Raw genomic sequence first — 19,141 nt, forward strand, 5'->3', positions numbered from 1 at the left:
TGAGTGGAATAAAATGATAGTAAGATTACAGAGTTCGATAAGTAAAAAGAAATAATGGTCAATCAACTGAAAAGAAAACTACCACCATATATAAACTGTGAGTACACATTTTATTTATTTTGTTCTGAGTGAATTTGAATAAATATCAGTTTTTCAATTCGATGGAAAAAAAAACGAACTTAACAACATTGACTGGACACTTTTCCTTAACCTAATTCCACATAAATGATTTAAATAACCTTTGTTACTACAGTATCCTACTGAAATAGACAGTATGCAAATAAATTTTCTTGAAAATATTTATCGCAGAACAGATTGAGAAATCCAGAAAGAATGTTAAGAATTTGAACAATAAAAAATAAAAGTTCGCCAAAAATCTGTTTATAGGGTCATGGTTTTAAAATTGTGTGAAAGAATAATGTATCTTGACATCGCATATCAGGTAAATCATTTCCATGACGAATGAATTAAATGCATGATTTCTTTGGATATCCAATCATATAGTCATAGAAATAAAAGTGTTAAACGTTACTCTTGACAGTCTGCCACGTATGTGCACTATGTGACAAAAATGTCAACAAATGCCGGAAATGTCACGAAACTGAACTTAATATGTACTAATGTATAGAAAAAACGGTACAAAATGAAAATGCCGTTCGAAAAAATCATACATACGAACAAAAATCACAAAACTTTTAGTATTTTCTTCGTTACCACATGCGTTTGTTTTAGTGTTTAAGTCGGCCATTAGACAGTGACTGCAGTGCCCCCTATAGTTCGTTGGAGTTGCGAATAAAGCGAAAAAATCATACGTACGAACAAAAGTCACAAAACTTTTAGCATTTTCTTCGTTACCATGTGCGTTTGTTTTAATTTTTAAGTCCGCCATTAGACAGTGACTTCAGTGCCCCTAGTTCGTTGGAGTTGCGAATAAAACTCCGTTTCAGAAAATGTCGAAAACTTTTTCGGTGAGAGGCCATCAGTCTCTCCTCCCGCAACAGCGCCAAAGATTCTCAAACGCCAAATGTAAAGTTCTCCCTCCTCCTTTGATCGCGTAATGCCACAACTGAATGGGAAAGATTTTAAATATACATTTGGCATCAATATGAACCCGCGTAAACTGAAAGTAGTGTTTGGTATCCATGGCACTGTATTTATGTCAGTCAGTTGAGTGACGGCGTTGTGTATGATTTTGATTATTGTTTATCAAGAGTTTCTTTTGTAACAATGTGATTTAAAAACGTTTATTGAAAATGAGGAGAAGTTCTGCTCCAAGTCAACTAGCTAAAAGAAAAGCTTCTCCAACAAACATCACAATAAAGCGCTGTATTATTATTGATAAGACTGTCCCGAAAACTGTAAATGCTACTGTATGCAAAGAAAATATATCAAATCAGATAAATAATGAAGGAATATCTCATGAAGAATTAATAAAGCAAATCTTGTCCAAACCTTTCAAAGTTCCAATACCAAATTATTCTGGTTCGTATAAGCATAGATCTTTGGGCTTTCGTCGCTCTGGAGTTAAAGCAGCTTTACACGACCCAGATGAAGAAGGTGCTTTGATTCTGTATGAGCCCTCCACTGTTCCTCTTCATGAGAAATTAAACGTATCGGCTACTAAGGTTGATGTACACGTCGTGGTTGATCCATTATTGTGTAAAATATTGAGGCCTCATCAGAGGGAAGGTGTGAAATTTATGTGGGACTGTATAACTGGCAAACAAATAGAAAACAGTTATGGCTGTATTATGGCTGATGAAATGGGGTTGGGGAAGACTTTGCAATGCATTACTTTGTTATGGACTGGCTTGAAGCAAGGGCCGACCGCCAAACCCATTATTGATAAAGTTATCATTGTGGCTCCCAGTAGTTTGGTGAAAAACTGGGAGAGGGAAGTTAATAAATGGCTCAATGGCAAAGTTGGAGTTTTAGCGATAGATGGCGGCAGTAAGAGTGAGATTGATAAAAAATTGGAAAGCTTTGTTTTCGCTGTTGGCAGGACATGTATTCCGATTTTGATAATATCATATGAAACATTTCGACTCCATGCCACAGTTTTGTACAAGACTGAAATTGGTTTGGTAATATGCGATGAAGGTCACAGACTGAAAAATTCTGAGAATCAAACATATCAGGCCCTCGATAAGCTGAATGCAAAGCGAAGGGTTCTTTTATCCGGTACGCCCATTCAAAACGACTTGTTGGAGTATTTCAGTCTTATACAATTTGTGAACAAAGATATTTTGGGAACGGCACAGGAGTTTAAAAAGAAATTCGAAAGACCCATACTCCGATGTAGAGACATAGATGCCACGAAAGATGAGCAAGAAAAAGGTAAGGAAAAATTAGATGAATTGATCTCCATTGTTAACAGATGCATGATACGTCGAACATCTCAGCTGCTGTCCAATTACCTTCCTGTCAAATATGAACTCGTTGTCTGTTGCGAGATGACAGAGTTACAAAAAAATCTTTACACACATTACGTTAATTCACAAGCTGTAAGTAAAGCTTTAGATTCAAATAGCAAAATCAGTGCCCTCTCTGCAGTTACGAGTTTGAAAAAAATATGCAATCATCCTGACTTAATATTGGATCTTGCCAAGAAAAACCAAGATGGTTTGGGTAGTTGTTTGAAATTTTTCCCTCCAAAGCATGACGGCAAAACCGTGATTCCTGAGTTATCCGGGAAGATGAAGGTTTTAGACGGTATATTAGCTTTTGTGAAAGCAACTTCAAATGACAAGATAGTGCTGGTGTCAAATTATACGCAAACTTTAGACTTGTTCGAAAGACTGTGTCAATTAAGAAATTATACGTTTGTCAGACTCGACGGTACGATGACTGTGAAAAAAAGAGGTAAAATCGTCGAAACTTTCAATATACCCACAAGTGATATATTTATTTTCATGCTCAGCAGCAAAGCGGGTGGGTGTGGTCTAAATCTTATCGGGGCCAATAGATTAGTGATGTTCGACCCCGATTGGAACCCAGCAAATGACGCTCAAGCTATGGCACGGGTTTGGAGGGATGGTCAGAAAAAAGAATGTTTTGTTTATAGGTTACTGTCAACAGGTAGTATTGATGAAAAAATTCTGCTCAGACAGACTCACAAGAAAGGTTTAAGTAGTTGTGTAGTTGACGAAGAAGAAGTGACTAGGCATTTCAGTTTGTCTGAACTGAAAGAGTTGTTTCGCTTGGAGTCCAGCACTTTCAGCGATACGCATGACAAAATTCGATGCAAGCGATGTGTCAATTGGATTCAAGTGACGTCACCGCCCGACAATGCCACTTGCAACAATGATTTATCGCAGTGGCACCATTCCAAAGAGAAGAAAAATGTCCCCGATCATATACTCAAATCTTGTTGGAATACTGGAGTAACATTTGTATTTTACCAAAAATCTCACGAAAAGAAATATATTCCGTAGTTTAAAAATAAAAATGTTGATAAAAAATAACATAGTAAAGAATATTCTGTTAACATTTTTGGTGCCTTAGTTCAAATATTTTCAAGGTCTCGATTAGTATTATGATTTAACAACATTCATTAATATAGTTGAAATACTTAAAATATAGTTACATTATTTAAATTTCAGTCTGAAAAACCTTTTTGTTTGTCAAGAATATGGAATGAAATCATTCATTTTCTTTGTCATAGTATGTTATTTTTTCAGAGTTTTGTAAATTAAATGTAAATAAATCTATTTTCTTGAAGAAATGTCGTGAAAGGTTTATAATCCTAATTTTTAAGTAGGGGAGATTAGGGATGGATGGGACACTGGGATGGATGGGACGCCTTCAATTATTCTTAAAATAAACATTGTTTTCGATTTCCGACTCTTCCACTAAATGGAGCAACCATAAAACCATGTTTCTTGCTATAAATCATTTTAGTTGCAGAGTTCTATGAATGTATACCAGAAAAAAGCTATTTTACAGCACCAAAAGTAAATAACTACTTTGTTTTCAAGGTAAGTTTTCAATCTTATTTATTGATGTTAACATAATTCTTTTTGCTGTTTTATACACCTAATAATACAGCTTTTATAAAGTAATAGTTAAGTTAAACCTAAAAGTAGCATGCTTCTAGTAACAAGATATTTTACTGAAATGTTGTGTAAAGGGAGGGATGGGACAGTATGGTTTAGGGAGGGATGGGACATCCTTCCCTTTTAATATCTGCAGCTAAATAATTATACTGATTGTCCAAATTTTTTAATATTTTATTTTTGGCATACTATCTTGTTTTGGAATTGAATTGCAGAATAAAAAGCCATTGAAATTATCAACTTGATATATAAGAATATTATCAACTTCTATGATTTTTTTCGAAACTAATTTCTTTACATTGAAAGTTTACAGTAGTATGACTAAGTTTTGCTTACTCCTGTAATATTTATCAATGTAATTATTACTTTTATGTACTATATAATATACTTTCAATCAATTGGTTAGCTGTACTTCTTTGTAAGAAGTATAACAGTGGTTTCATTACAGGTTGTTTTCTCATGAAGCACATTATGCAAAGAAAAAACATATTGTTTACCAAAATGTAGTGTATTTTTGTAAAATGAAATTTTATATTGGAAAATAACATCCAGTTACTCAAATATAAACCATAAAATAAGTACCTTTTTAATGACTCGTGTTAAAGTTTCAGACTAATTAATTTTGTTTTTCTGATTAGACATTTTAAAACACTAATAAATAAAAATAATTGATGAATGTATTTTATGAATTGAATCGGGCCCTGATAATAGAACTCTAAGAATTTCAATTATGTTGGAAGAGTTGAAAGCAAGGATAATGATGAGACCTTTCAAGTACTCTTTATGAGGAAAAATGAAAAAGGAAGCTTTATCTTTCCAAAAACAACAGATAGTTCTGTGATTGATAAAATAGACATTATTGCCAAGTTGCCCCCACCAAATATGGTTGGTGGAACTAGTCGAGAACAAAAATTTTTCATTCAATGCTGATTTATTAAAGTATAATGTTAGATAAAATAGATGTTCCCAATGTCCAATAAACCTTACATAACTAAATGACATACTGTCTTTGTCATTTTTCATAATATTTTTGAAAACTATGTATATGTATTTTAACTTCCAAAAATGTCCCATCCCTCCCTTACATGAGGGAGGGATGGGACATTTTTACTGCTATTGTAATTGTCTTCAGAAATGACCATTTTAATAATTACCATGAAATTTATATTTTTTAAATATATTAAAATGTTTTAACTTTCATGTCTGAAACTTTCAGTGTTATACCAGTAGAAAATAATTTATAAGAAATATTTTTGTGAGAACTGTCCCATCCATCCCTAATCTCCCCTATGTAGAAGTAATTTGATGAAAAAAGAAACATTAGGTATTTTTTCTCTATAAGTTATTGCAAAGCTTTAATAAAAAATAAATTTAACTAAATGGTGTCAGACACCGCAATTAATATCATTTTTCTTTTAAAAACATTTTAAAATCAGACATATTTTGCAAATTTTTGTTTATGATCATTGAAGTCTATGTACTATTATAACTTGACAATGAATTTGTTTTGCCAGTTCAAAATATTATTGCAAGATTAACTTAAAGACTAACTGTTGTGATAGTCCTGATTCTCAAATGCAAAAAAAAAAAAAAAAAAAGGGAAAGAGGGGGGGGGGGGCGTACTTACGCTTGGCACATTTTTTTATTTTTGATGGTTTTGGTTTTTTTATCCCAATTGCAAATTTAAGATTTCATAGTTGGGGTCGTTCAACAGCTCCAATTTCTAAATTTTAGGCTGTCCATTACTTGTAGATATCGCCAATCACATATCCATAAGGTAGAAAGTAAACAAATTGGATATTGTGCTTTAAAGGAAAAGTACTAAAATAAAACCATGTTTTTAATGTACATCTCCAGTTTGTACAGTATAGATATCTTTATGATTTCAGATCACAAAGAAGAGTTCAAAGTAGTTGTTGATAACTAAGGATGATGCAATTATAAAAAGAAATTGTTTGTGTCACTTATATTTTTAGCCTAGTTCAGCGTGTATATGAGCTTTAAAACTGCTTACTTCAGTGTTTAAAATTCTACACATATAATTTGTATAATTTAAATTCCACTACTTAAACAGGAAAAAATATAGATGTGGCAGAACCTCGTTCCTCCGAATCAAATGTTCTTACATAAAAAAGCTTTATATTCAGATAAATAGTAGCAATTTAAAAATTATGCTAGCAAATGTATCATTATAAGTACATTGAGTTAAGGTTTTTTTTTAAAATTTGAATTGAATTTGTTGCTCTTTCAAAGCTTGTACAATAAATCATAGTAATCTAAACAAACTTCATGGCATATTTTGAGTGTAAACCATATACAGCTGCAGAGCTTCAGAAGTGGGTGTAGTACCTGTACCGGGAGGTTTCGATTATACTCATAAACCTCATAAACATAGGCGGCTGGTGCACCGAAAAAGGGGGGGGGGGGTAAAATAAGTGTAGGAGTTAAGCGCCTGTGAAGCTGATATATATATATATATATATATATATATATATATTTAAAATTGTGCTGTATTACTGACTTTTAATATTACTGATGATCTAATAACTTCTAAAAATGTGGAATATGGCTTCAAAAATCGGGACAAATAAACCACCGCAGACTTTCCCCTTCCATTTCAAAGTTCCATTCTTATGAAATAAAATGAAAAAGTTCATTTATTTGGAAGTTTTAGTTTCTACTTTCATAAATAAATCAATTCACCCTAGGAAAAATTATTATTCAATCCATCATTAATTTTTAACTCTGAAAAGTGAGGGGACAGGTGCCCCACAGTATGAGCCATATATGCTCAGAAAGGTTCCTCACGAGTTTGCCTATGGAAATTATTCAAAAATTACAAGTAAGAAAGTTTTAAAACACTTGAAGCATGAAATTAATGAACTTAAAAACGTAAAAAGTATAAAATTTTCATATTAAAATGAATTTCGATGAGCAAATGGGGTTCCATGGTACCCATGATGGTGACCCCTTTATGCATGCCTACGACTGCAGCTGAACTATTAACGATAAAGCATTTGCTTTGACCCCTTGACTATACTTCATTCAAAAATCACATGAGGTTGAAACAGTAGACCAATTTTTAGTTATTAAATGACAAGATTTTTTAAATTTTTTTGAAAACATTTTTTAAGGTATTGTAAACAATATTGGGTCATTCCATACAGATTCAACGGATGAGTTCGCTCGACCACTTTTAATTTTTCTGAAACTCATATCCCAAAATGATGCATATGAATGATGTTTAAAACCACTTTTATTTTTTCTCTAACCTTAACCCTTGATTTTTTAGGGGTCATCAAAAGTGATTTTTGCAGTCAAAAATGGGACTTTTAGACCTTTTCATTTTGGCCAAAATCTATTTGAATTACATTTATGGCAGTTAATTTTACGCTTTGATGTTAAAGTGCATAAGATGATAGTCTCACATGCTGAGTTATGTGGGTGTAACTTAATAATTAAAATAATGGCAACAGGTTAAAGTTCAAGGTCAAATGTAAAATTTTTGCTCATTTCAAAGGGTCATAACTCGCTTAGGGGACGAAAACACAAAATGAAATATGGCAAAAACTAATCACTGGAGTCACACTAATGAGAAAATATAGCTGTAATTGTGTGTTCGTTTACCCTTTACAAATTACAACCCCTCAAAGATCAGAAAATTGAGAAAAATGACATTTTTAGAACCCTGTAAACCAAAAGGGGATGGAATTAAAAATGAAATTTCTTGGCCAATTGAATATTCCATTCAAATACTATACATTATATATATATATTGTTTTGTGTATTTGGTTTGTAAAAAAGATACAGGTCTTTGAAATTGAGCAATTTCGATAGTTAATTTACGCACTAAAACAGAAATAAAAAGTGTGAAAACTTCATTGCACTTTCTTAAATGGCCTATATAATATATTATACTGAAAAAACATATTTTAAGTATAAAAAAACTATTTTAATTTGATAACTTAGAAATATTTGGACATGAATGAGTAGTTCATACTTGATTGACAGCTTAAGTAGTTAATTTATAGACTATCTACACACACAAATTTTCAATACACACAATTATATACTCTGTACATTAACATATCTAAATTGCCTTAAACATATGCAAACTTGTTTGAATGTAGTTTTGAAAAAATGAACTCACTTAGTAGTCCTATAGTTGTAATAGTGACTCAAGTATATGGCGTTTTAAAATGCTTTACCAAGGCACATTCATAATTTGATACTTCGAAAATGTACTAGGAGCAAGACAATGACAGGGGTTCTAAATTTAGTGATCAACACAAGCTATGTAATAACTTTTTGACAATAATGGGCATTTTCCTTTGCTAGTCTTTTTAGTAACACACTATTCTTCATACCTATTGCTAGGGGACAATAATTTTACAGTAATAATATTTAAATACGGTCACATAAAGCAGTGATTAAATGTTGTATTGAGAATTTTATTTGCAGAGTCAAACCTTTCTTGCAGCATTTTTTCAGCTAGTTTAATATACTGAATGCTCACAATGATACATGCAATGGTTAGTAGCAAAAATGCAGAAGGTATACATTTCTGTAGGAATTAAAATGTGACTTCTAGTAGTTCTTTGCAAGCTGATCTTAGTAGTATCAATTCTTTTTACGGTTCTTCTGATTCTGTTACAATATCCACTACCGTGTGATATTGCATAGAAATGCCATTCAGCTCTCAAGTTGACATCCGTTTCGTGATTACATAAATTAAGAAAGTTCTTTCTATTTTTGTTGTGTATTTGAGTAAAGTATTTCAGTACGCCACATGCTGTGTCACCACCAGAACTATAGTACTACTGTGTGAGTTCATTTTCTTAAAACTACACTGAAGCAAGAAATGAAAAACTCACCTTTTTTTCCTTTCAACTATGTAGATAATGCTTTTGCACGTGTTTAGGCAAGTTACTTAAGTTAATGTACAGAGCATATGTTTGTATGTATTAAAAATTTGTGTGTGTAGATAGTCTATAAATGAACTACTTAAGCTGTCAATCATGTATGAACTACTCATTTATGTCCAAATATTTCTAAGTTATCAAATTAAAATAGTTTTTTTTTATACTTAAACTATGTTTTTTCAGTATAATATATTATATAGGCCATTAAAGAAAGTGCAATGAAGTTTTCACACTTTTTATTTCTGTTTTAATGCGTAAATTAACTAGCAAAATTGCTCAATTTCAAAGACCTGTATCTTTTTTATAAAACCAAATACACAAAACAATATATACAACAACACTATATTTTCTCATTAGTGTGACTCCAGTGATTAGTTTTTGCCATATTTCATTTTGCGTTTCCGTCCCCTAAGCGAGTTATGACCCTTTGAAATGAGCAAAAATTTTACATTTGACCTTGAACTTTAACCTGTTGCCATTATTTTAATTATTAAGTTACAGCCACGTAACTCAGCATGTGAGACTATCATCTTATGCACTTTAACATCAAAGCGTAAAATTAACTGCCATAAATGTAATTCAAATAGATTTTGCCCAAAATGCAAAGGTCTAAAAGCCCCATTTTTGACTGCAAAAATCACTTTTGATGACCCCTAAAAAATCAAGGTTTAAGGTTAGAGAAAAAATAAAAGTGGTTTTAAACATCATTCATATGCATCTTTTTGGGATATGAGTTTCAAAAAAATCAAAAATTGTCGAGCGAACTCATCCGTTGAATCTGTATGGAATGACCCTATTATGTAATTTGGTTACAAAAAACAGAATGTTTTTGTCGTTATAAAAGGTAACTCTGCTCATTTAAGGACTTGTTTAACGTGTTATCTGAATTGCCTTTGGTCCCAGTAAGTTTGAATTAACCCGGGAGAACTCGCGGTACTTTTCGTCACACGAAAGTTCGCGGGGGGCTACGTAGCCCGGAGTGATTATTTCAGTAAATTGAGTTTGCAAAATAGAAAAAAATATGTGTTTTTAACACTGAATTATAAATGTATAAACAGCCTCTAAAATGTGTTTTAAAAAGTAAGGTTTGAGAAAGTTTTATGATACATGAATCTAAATCTTCTTCTAAGCATGACAGATGATCGCTGTACTGTTCTGTGTCAACTTTTTCTTCATCATCTTCACTAAGGGAGTTCTCATCAGTTGAAATCTCATCTTTGTAGCTTAAATAGCAATGCATTTCACAACCTCTTCCTTCACATTGACAATCTGAAATGAAAAGCGTGAGCGCTCGCTACGGGCCTCTGACGCCCGAACTGGAATTTTCTAGGGAAAAGGGGAATGTACATTCCTGAAAAGCATGTGGTCATATTGTAGGTCACCTTGAACGCAGCTAATGTGGACCTTATTCATTTCCGTTGAAGGGGTGATTTTTGGCAGCGTAGTTTTGTAATGACCGGGCTTGAGAGACCTGATGCGAGTTCTCCCAGGTTAAATGAGTTTGTTCTGTACTACATTTAAAATTGGCCTAGATAAAAATAGGATTTGTATTTTTGATCAAATTTCTTTATGGGATCACTACGCTCCAAGGTCCCCCATATCTACTTCAGCTAATTGGATGGAGCCCTGATGACAGCTATTGTTTTTTGATCCAAACCAGGAACTGAGCAACCCTCGATTCAGCACCCCCAAGGGTGTTGATTTGGAATGAGAAGTCAGAGGGCTTTGTGACCACAACATGTTTAAGGTGCTCCAGTCACCATGAACGAAACACTTAGGATCTTTGATGCGGCTGACACTAGCGGATCCAGGGGAGGGGCTAGGGAGCTTCAGCTCCCTCCCCTTTCAAAATGAAATCATTTTACACTAGATAAAATGACATTTTGGCACGAGTTTTTTTGCATTCGTAAAAGGATAGTTACTTTCTACCTCCTTTTTCTGTGTAAATTTTGTCACATAGAAAACAGCATCTCATTACATGAAAAGTTTGGTTAAAAAAATCCTTTGATCCCTAAGTTTGATTTTGCTCAATTCAGGTAGAGGAGTAAAAAGCAACATTGACAATAAGTGCAGACATTGGGTGACACCATTTTTTTACCCGAGGCGTTCACAAGGGGAGGAGAAGAGAAGCAAAGACGCCTTTTTGGACCTAAGTTCCCCTCGCCCCCCCCCCCCGACCATCCCTTGATATTGATGAGCTTATTTTTGCCCTCTACTGTTATAACTGTAGAATATTTGAAAAAACAAAAAATGCAATCAATTATTTTTTTGGAAAAACTTTTAGAAGTGTAATTTTAGCAATTCTCACCATTTCTTTCCTTGTACTATACGCAAGCTTATAATGTGGGGGGAAGATGATTTAAATTGACACAAAATCTCTCAGTTAAGTTTTTCAGGGGTAATAGCTCTTTCCTTCCCTCCACTGCACTATAGCATTCATATTGTTGCTGAGAGCCACGGCGGACGTCCCTTGTTTTTATACAAATTCAAATACAAATACAAAAGTGACGACCAGCAACCGACTCTGGGCCCAGCTAGACTGGTCCTAGTCAATTTACAATCCCCAGTGAAGATCAATGGCCCTCTTAAAACTATCTACTCCCTTGCTCATTACCTCTTCTGGTAAACTGTTCCAAGGTTCCACTATCCTGCTAAAATAATAATTTTTCCTAACTTCCATGTTAGCCTGAGATTTAAATAGCTTAAAAACAATGACCCCTTGTCCTGTTTTCAGTGCTAAACTTCAGCCCCGTAACATCTTTCATTTTAATAAATTTAAACAACTGAATGATGTCCCCTCGGTCTCTTCTTTGCTCAAGACTGTACATTTTTAGCCTTCTAAGCCTAAAATCATAGTCTAAGTGAGAGAGTCCATTTATTAGCCTTGTAGCCCGCCTTTGAAGACTTTTCAATACGTTAATGTCTTTCTTAAGATAAGGAGACCAAAACTGAACAGCATACTCCAAATGAGGTCTTACCAAACTTCTATATAAGGGCAGAAGAACTTCTTTAGATTTGTTTGAAATAGATCTATTGATAAACCCAAGCATCTTATTTTCCTTGTTACTAGCAATGCTGCACTGTTGGCTAAACTTTAAATCCTGACTTATTAAGACCCCCAGATCAGTAACTTTGTCTGCCTGACTAATGACTGAACCTTGCAAATAATAACTTGTACACTTATTTCCATGCCCTAAATGCACTTGACATTTCCCAACATTAACAGCCATACCCCATTTATCAGCCCACTCCGTAATATGATCTAGATCCTCTTGCAACTGTTTTGCTTGTTCTTCATTTTCTACAGTCCCCATAACTTTGACATCATCAGCAAAACAATTCATGTTCCCTGAATTATTTTTGTGAATATCGTTCATAAAAACAGTGAACAAAACAGGCCCTAACACTGATCCTTGAGGAACCCCGCTTAAAACCTCACTCCAATTAGAATAATTTCCCCTTACAACCACCCTTTGTTTCCTTCCGGTCAGCCAGTTTTTTACCCAAATGAAAGTTTTCCCTCCTATTCCTATATCAGCTAATTTGCTAAGTAGAGCAACATGCGGTACCTTATCGAAAGCTTTTTGAAAATCAATGTAAACAACATCTACAGGCTTCTTATTGTCCAAAGCCATGGTAACTTTATCATAGAAATGTAATAAATTAGTTGCACAAGATTTACCTTTCCTGAAACCGTACTGAAAACTAGTCAATAGATTATTAGTCTCTAGAAAATTTACTATCTTAATTTTATCAATGTTTCAAAAATTTTGCAAACCACCGAAGTTAGACTCACAGGTATATAATTTCCCGCACTCCCTTTAGACCCTTTCTTGAAGAGCGGTGTAATGTTAGCCAGCTTCTAGTCCTCTGGCACTGTTCCCGTGTTATAAGAAGCATTGAAAATATTTACGATTACATCTGCTAATTCCTCCGCACATTCAACTAAAATTTTTGGATAAATATTATCAGGTCCCGGAGCCTTAGTCTCTTTAATTTTTTTCAAATGAAGTAAAACGTCATCCCTGAAAAATACAAAGTCCTCAAGCTTTGTATTTTCCAGTAGTCTTTTGTAGAATGCCTTTTGTAGCATTCAACTAAAAAAAAAAGTTTTCTCTGAACCGATTACACAAATAAATCCTGGAGAGGAACAAAGATCAGTTTTTATTGCCAATGAATCGCATAAAATGTTATGTGCATCAAGATTTTTTCTTTTTTTAACCGACTTCAAAAAAGACGTTCTCAATTCATTGGAACCTTATGTATGTCCCCCGTAAACTCAAACACGCATAGACCAACTTGGAAAATTCTTTTTTTTTCTTCTTTGAAAAGGTACATACTTCCCAGGTAATCCCATGGTTATTAGGTCAGTATCTGAAGAAGGGATCTTTGAAAAATTAAGAAACCTCTTCATATTCTATGGGCAAAGTTGAAGCGGTTTCTGTTGTTTTTTAGTGACTCGTGAATTTCTTTCGGAAAGCATACTCTGATTAAGTCAAACTGATGATGAAGACAATTTTCTTTGTAAATAATTGCGCATTTGAAAAAGCCTTTCTTCACAGTCTTCGGAAGTCTCTAAAAAACGCTTTGCTCTATTTATTTCTCTATTTCGCTCATCTTAGCTGTTTTGAGACTCCTGCGCTCGACGCTTTCTCACTCGAGATGTACGTAAGAAGTGTGCCGCATACTCTACCCTGTGTACATATTTTATATTTACACCACTAAAAAGCAAAAAATAAATTATTTTCAAATAAAAAAAATCGACTTCAAAAAACAAAGAGGATGAACTAAAAAGTAAAAAATAGTTGGTCATACTTACGAACGATTTCCTACCCAGACGTATAAATCAAATTTATTTTGCAATTCCAGTACAAAAATCAACTAAACTAAACACCCAATTATTAAATAAACAGATTTTAATTACTGTTATTGTTTGATACAGCGAGAAAAAAAAAAGAAAAAAAAGGAAGAATAAAGAAAATTACGCTGTTCTACTCCCCCCCTCCCCACGCCTGATTTACCATTTTTATCTGAATATAATTACCGTAAACTCCCTGAATTTTTCTTTATATAACAGCTTAAAAATACTTTGACCTTGATCAACATTCTAATTAATTGAGTCTTCTTTATGCCAGTTCAGTGGTGCTTTGTTCTTGTCCGAGTGTGAAACTATTCTTGAGTTGGTGTTTTGAGTTTCTTTGTGCGAATTCTTCTGAATTCATTCATTACAATCCACTATTAAATCGATTTTTTGTGAAGTTTGAACGAAGTCTTATTTTTGTGAATTCTGTGCGTCATTTCTTATTCTTATTCATCAATTATGATGAATTATTTTAATACCTAACTTATTATATACGAACTCTTAATTTTTAATTACCATTTGAAGTCGGGGCCTCCTAAAACTACTACCTAACGTAACTGACAACCCACCAAATCCCGAGTTAAATACTAATTTAACAAAACGCAGTCTTTAAAACTAAACCTACTCAGTTACGTTAGGTAGTTTATAGGAGGCCCTGACTTCAAATGATTATTAAAAATTAAGAGATCGTATAGTAATTAAAATCGGTGTTTATTTTATAATTAGTTGTTTAGTTTAGTTGATTTTTGTACTAGAATTGTAAAATAAATTTGATTTATACGTTTGGGTAGGAAATCGTACGTAAGTATTACCAATTATTTTTTACTTTTTAGTTCCTCTTTGTTTTTTGAAGTTTGTTCTTTTTATTATTTTAATTTTTTCTTTTCTTTTTTATGGCTTTCTAAAGAGTTGTTTAAATCAGGTTTTTAGAGCTTCTATTTCGAAAAATTGTCGGTCCTCTAAACGTTTCTAAAGATGGCCTGCAAACGCGTTTTTAAGAGTTTTTTTTCCCCCAAAATTTCGGGGGGTGAGCACCCAAATCTCTTCAACCCCAAACATTCTCTAGACCAGGGTATCTCAACCTTTTTTGACTAATGGCCCCCTTATGAACACCGAACTGTATATAATATAATGTATAAATACCAATTTATGCATTATGTTACATACAATTTTTTTGGGGGGGGGGATGGGAACGCCGGTACCGCGATTTTTTTTAATAGTGGTAAAAACAATGCAAATGTAATGTAAATTGGTTTCAAACCACCTTTTCTTTGGTGAGTTTCCCCAAACCCCAAGGTGAGCTCTCTTAAATATTTTTCTCCCAGCTACAGCACTTTATGTATGTGTATTGTAAATTTAAGAAGGGTTTAAAATCTTGTTTAATTTGCCATGCATAGAAAATCCACACTGGCAGTTGATCATATAAATATTAAAACAGATCAACTCTGAAACATCAAAACTATGATTACAGTTAAAGGGGCAGTATTACCTAAAATTCGAACTGATAAGAATTTCAGCGACTAGCAGACTGGCATGAGAAAATAATGGTAGAGAATTACATACATTATACTGTGAAATAATCATTCTGATACTGAATGAAAAATTGAATGCGAAAGATTAAGGATTTTAATCTTTAAGGTCTAGCACAATAAAATGTGCAAAACGTTCAACATAAAATTCCTTCTGATTGCTGAAGCAAATTCATTTTTTTGACAAAAATTCGTTAAAACGTAAGTAAGTTTTCTTTTTTATGTTTTTCTTTTCTATATTAACATCGATTTTATAACATAAGCGTTTTTTTTTTTTTTTTTAAATCTCCACCTCTCCTTCCGTTTGGGCGCCAAATTAGTTCAAATATACCTTTTTAACCCCTTCACCCCTAATGTCTGGTATACCGGACATACACTTTAAACAGCTGCTAATATTTTAATAATTGATTTAATTAGTTGATTTTTTTGTAGTTGACTCTTTACATTCTACTTAATATAAGCTGCGAAATAATTTTTCGTTTTGGGATTGAAAACACTGATATATAAGGATTGAGAGATAGAGAGTGGCTCATTTTTCCAACCATGGATTTTCATCTGAAAGGCGAGGTTTTTTTCCTGATTTTTTAAAAAATATATAATCTTTAATTAATCGTTTCAAACGCTTATATTATGTTTTATAATTGTTTGTAGAACATTTTATAATGAAGTTTGTTCGGTATTTTATCGTTTTTATATCTGAAATATTGATTTCAAAAATATAAGTCCGGAATATTGGACGTGCCACAACTCTTTTAATTTTTCTCCTACAAACTCAAAATTTTGTCTATAAGATACCCTTTACCATAGTACACTGTGTACCGAATATCAAAATTTTTGGTCCAATATTTCATAATTCCGACTGAAGGGGTTAAACCAGTGATTCCCAACCTGGGGGCGATCGCTCCCAAAGTGGCGATCGAACTCTTCTAGGGGGCGATAAATTTCTGGGGGGCGATAGGGGGGCGACCGGTATTCGGATACCTTGTAATGGGAAATTCTTAACCTTTCAAAAACTATATTTATTAAAACAAATCGGTACACAATTCAGAAATATCTTTCAGAATACCTGTGCTGTGTAATACCGAACCAAGCACATGGCACGTCAAATCAAAGAAAGTCGTAAGGCATGTATGATTTACAGCTCAATCAAATCTGTTCGGATAAAAAAAAAATCCCAAAAGCGAAAAATAATATCTTTTATTTTATTGCCGTTTTCACGAGGAAGAAAAAAAATCTTGTAAGCACTGTCTGACCGTTGGCGCCAGCATATATTTAACGCCTGAAAAGTGGATGGATATGTGAAGGAATGGATTTTTGCATTTACTTATCAGTTGTCATTCAGAATCTTGCAATCAGCGCATAATTCTATTGTTTGATTTAATTTAGTGAATTTCTGTTTAATTGTGTATGTTTCGTAGTGTGGAAGTTTGATATGAATTCGAAAAAGAAGTGCCGGCAATATTCAGCAGAGTATTTAAAATTTGGTTTTGTCACGTCACCGCAAAATATGCAGTTTCCGCATTGTCTTTTGTGCGATAAAACATTTTCTAGCAATGAAGCGATAAAGCCCTGGCGAATGAAGGAGCATTTGTCAAGAGTACATGGTGACGAAGTAAATAAACCTCTTAGTTATTTTCAAGACCTCAAAACAAAAGCGGATAAAAGGCCAAAGGCGGGTGAATTACTTAGACGACAAGCAACAGATCTTGACAAAGGACTTCTTGCTTCTTACGAAGTGTCTCTTTTGATAGCAAAATGTGGTAAGCTTCATACGATTGGCGAATCTCTTATTCTACCGGCTGCCAAAAAAATAGTTGAAATTTTGCTTGGTGAGGACTCCAGTAAAAAGATAAGTCAATCTCTCCCCCTGAGTAACAACACAGTTTCCAGGAGAATAGATGAAATGACTGCTGACGCTGAGTGCAAACTCATAAATGTTTTGAAACAAAGGAAATTTGCACTACAGATTGATGAATCAACTGTGACAGATAACAAAGCTATTTTATTAGCTTACGTGAGGTTTATTAATGAGTTGAAAGAGATAACTGAGGAAATGTTGTTCGCCAGAACTTTGATTACTGATACAAAGGGATCGTCGATTTTTAAAGCGGTGAAGGATTATTTTAAAGAAAAAGAAATTCTATTGACAAATGTAAGTGCTTGCGCAGCAGATGGTGCCCCTGCCATGGCGGGTCGTCATGTTGGGTTTCTTGCACACCTTAAAAAAATAAGTGCCAGAAGTGATTACCATCCATTGTGTCATTCATCGTCAACACTTGGCTGCAAAAAAATTGAGTGGTGTTTTACATGAAATCTTACAATTAGTCATTACTGGTATTAACAAGATCAAAGCTAATTCTCTCAATGATCGCCTGCTTCGAGAGCTTTGCCATGAAAATGATGAAAAATTCGAACGCTTGCTTTTACATACGTCTGTGAGATGGCTTTCCAAAGGAAACTGTTTGCACCGTTTCTTTGAATTATTCAACTCTGTAGCTGAGTTTCTCGATTTGCATGATCCTGCTTTAAGTGAGAATTTGAACCAGCGCAAATTGGAACTTGCGTATATCACAGATATTTTTGAAAAGATGAACGAAGTCAACATTAAGCTTCAAGGAAACAAGATGAACCTCATCAAGGCCAAAAGCATAATTTCAGCATTCATTGCCAAATTCGAAATCCACAAGGCAAATATTGGCCGTAAAGAATTTATCCTGTTTCAGACTGTAAAAAAAAGTTTAATCGTGGATGATGAACTTCCTGAAGAAAATTTTTTAATTTTTATTGATCACCTTGATCAGTTAAAAAAGAGCATGGAATCAAGGTTTGCAGATTTGATCAACTTACAAATTCCTGACTGGATTTTAAACCCATTTAGTTTTGAAGATGTGGATGAACTGGAAAACTCTTTGCAGCCAGAGATTATGGATTTGAAATTTGATTGTGAATCAAAAATTAACTTTCAAGCAATACGGTTACGAACTTGCCTGGGTGAAGCTTATGGGTACTTACCCACAACTTTGGAAAAAAGTTGAACAGCTCCTCATCTCATTCCCCTCAACATATTTAGTTGAAAGAGGATTTAGCTCTGTAGTGCAGCTTCTCACGAACCAAAGAAATAGATTGGACATCTGCCTCAAAGGGGACCTCAGATTAAATCTCACTAATATAAAGCCAGACATCAAATCTTTAACGGAGTTCCATCAAGCACAAGGCAACCATTAAAAAGATAAAAAAAAAAACAAATCTTAACAGTTAAAATTTTCAATTTTTTCCGGATTTCAATTAAAAAAAAAAGCATGTTACTGAAAAATGCAGTATTCTTATCTTTGCTAAGTATGCAAATAACGTTGGTTAATTAAAGCACTTCAAATTACGTTTTTTCTTTTTTTTTGGGGGGGGGGAGGGGAAGGGAAGGGGTTAAGAATAAAAAATTCAGTTTTAAAGCTAATTATTGCTTTATCATGCACTTTTTGAAGCTTTAAACTAAAATTAGACGTTCAGTAACATTAAAATTCACTAAAACCAGCGCCATCTAATTTGTGTTTTTAAGGGAAGAACGTGGAGGGCGATAGGTGTAATTTAACTTCCGAAAGGGGCGATGGGCCAAAAAAGGTTGGGAACCACTGGGTTAAACAATTATCTAAAAGTTAATCTCCTTTAAATAAAAATGAAAAGTATTAGCTGCCCCTGAGAATAGAGTCAACATTAATTCTCTCGGAATCTAGATGCTGTTTTCAGAAACTTCCAAATAATTATCGTTTAAAAAAGCAA

General features: G+C 33.6%; 1 protein-coding gene across 1 annotated transcript; it reads left to right on the forward strand.

Annotated features, from left to right (window-relative positions):
* Positions 1 to 1,253: 1,253 nt before the first annotated feature.
* On the forward strand, positions 1,254 to 3,434 carry LOC129234450 (DNA repair and recombination protein RAD54-like). The gene has a single exon (XM_054868453.1). The coding sequence runs from the start codon at positions 1,254 to 1,256 to the stop codon at positions 3,432 to 3,434; it is 2,181 nt and encodes a 726-aa protein (XP_054724428.1).
* Positions 3,435 to 19,141: the final 15,707 nt, after the last annotated feature.

The sequence above is a fragment of the Uloborus diversus genome, chromosome 1 (assembly GCF_026930045.1).
Source record: "Uloborus diversus isolate 005 chromosome 1, Udiv.v.3.1, whole genome shotgun sequence".
NCBI lineage: Eukaryota > Metazoa > Arthropoda > Arachnida > Araneae > Uloboridae > Uloborus > Uloborus diversus.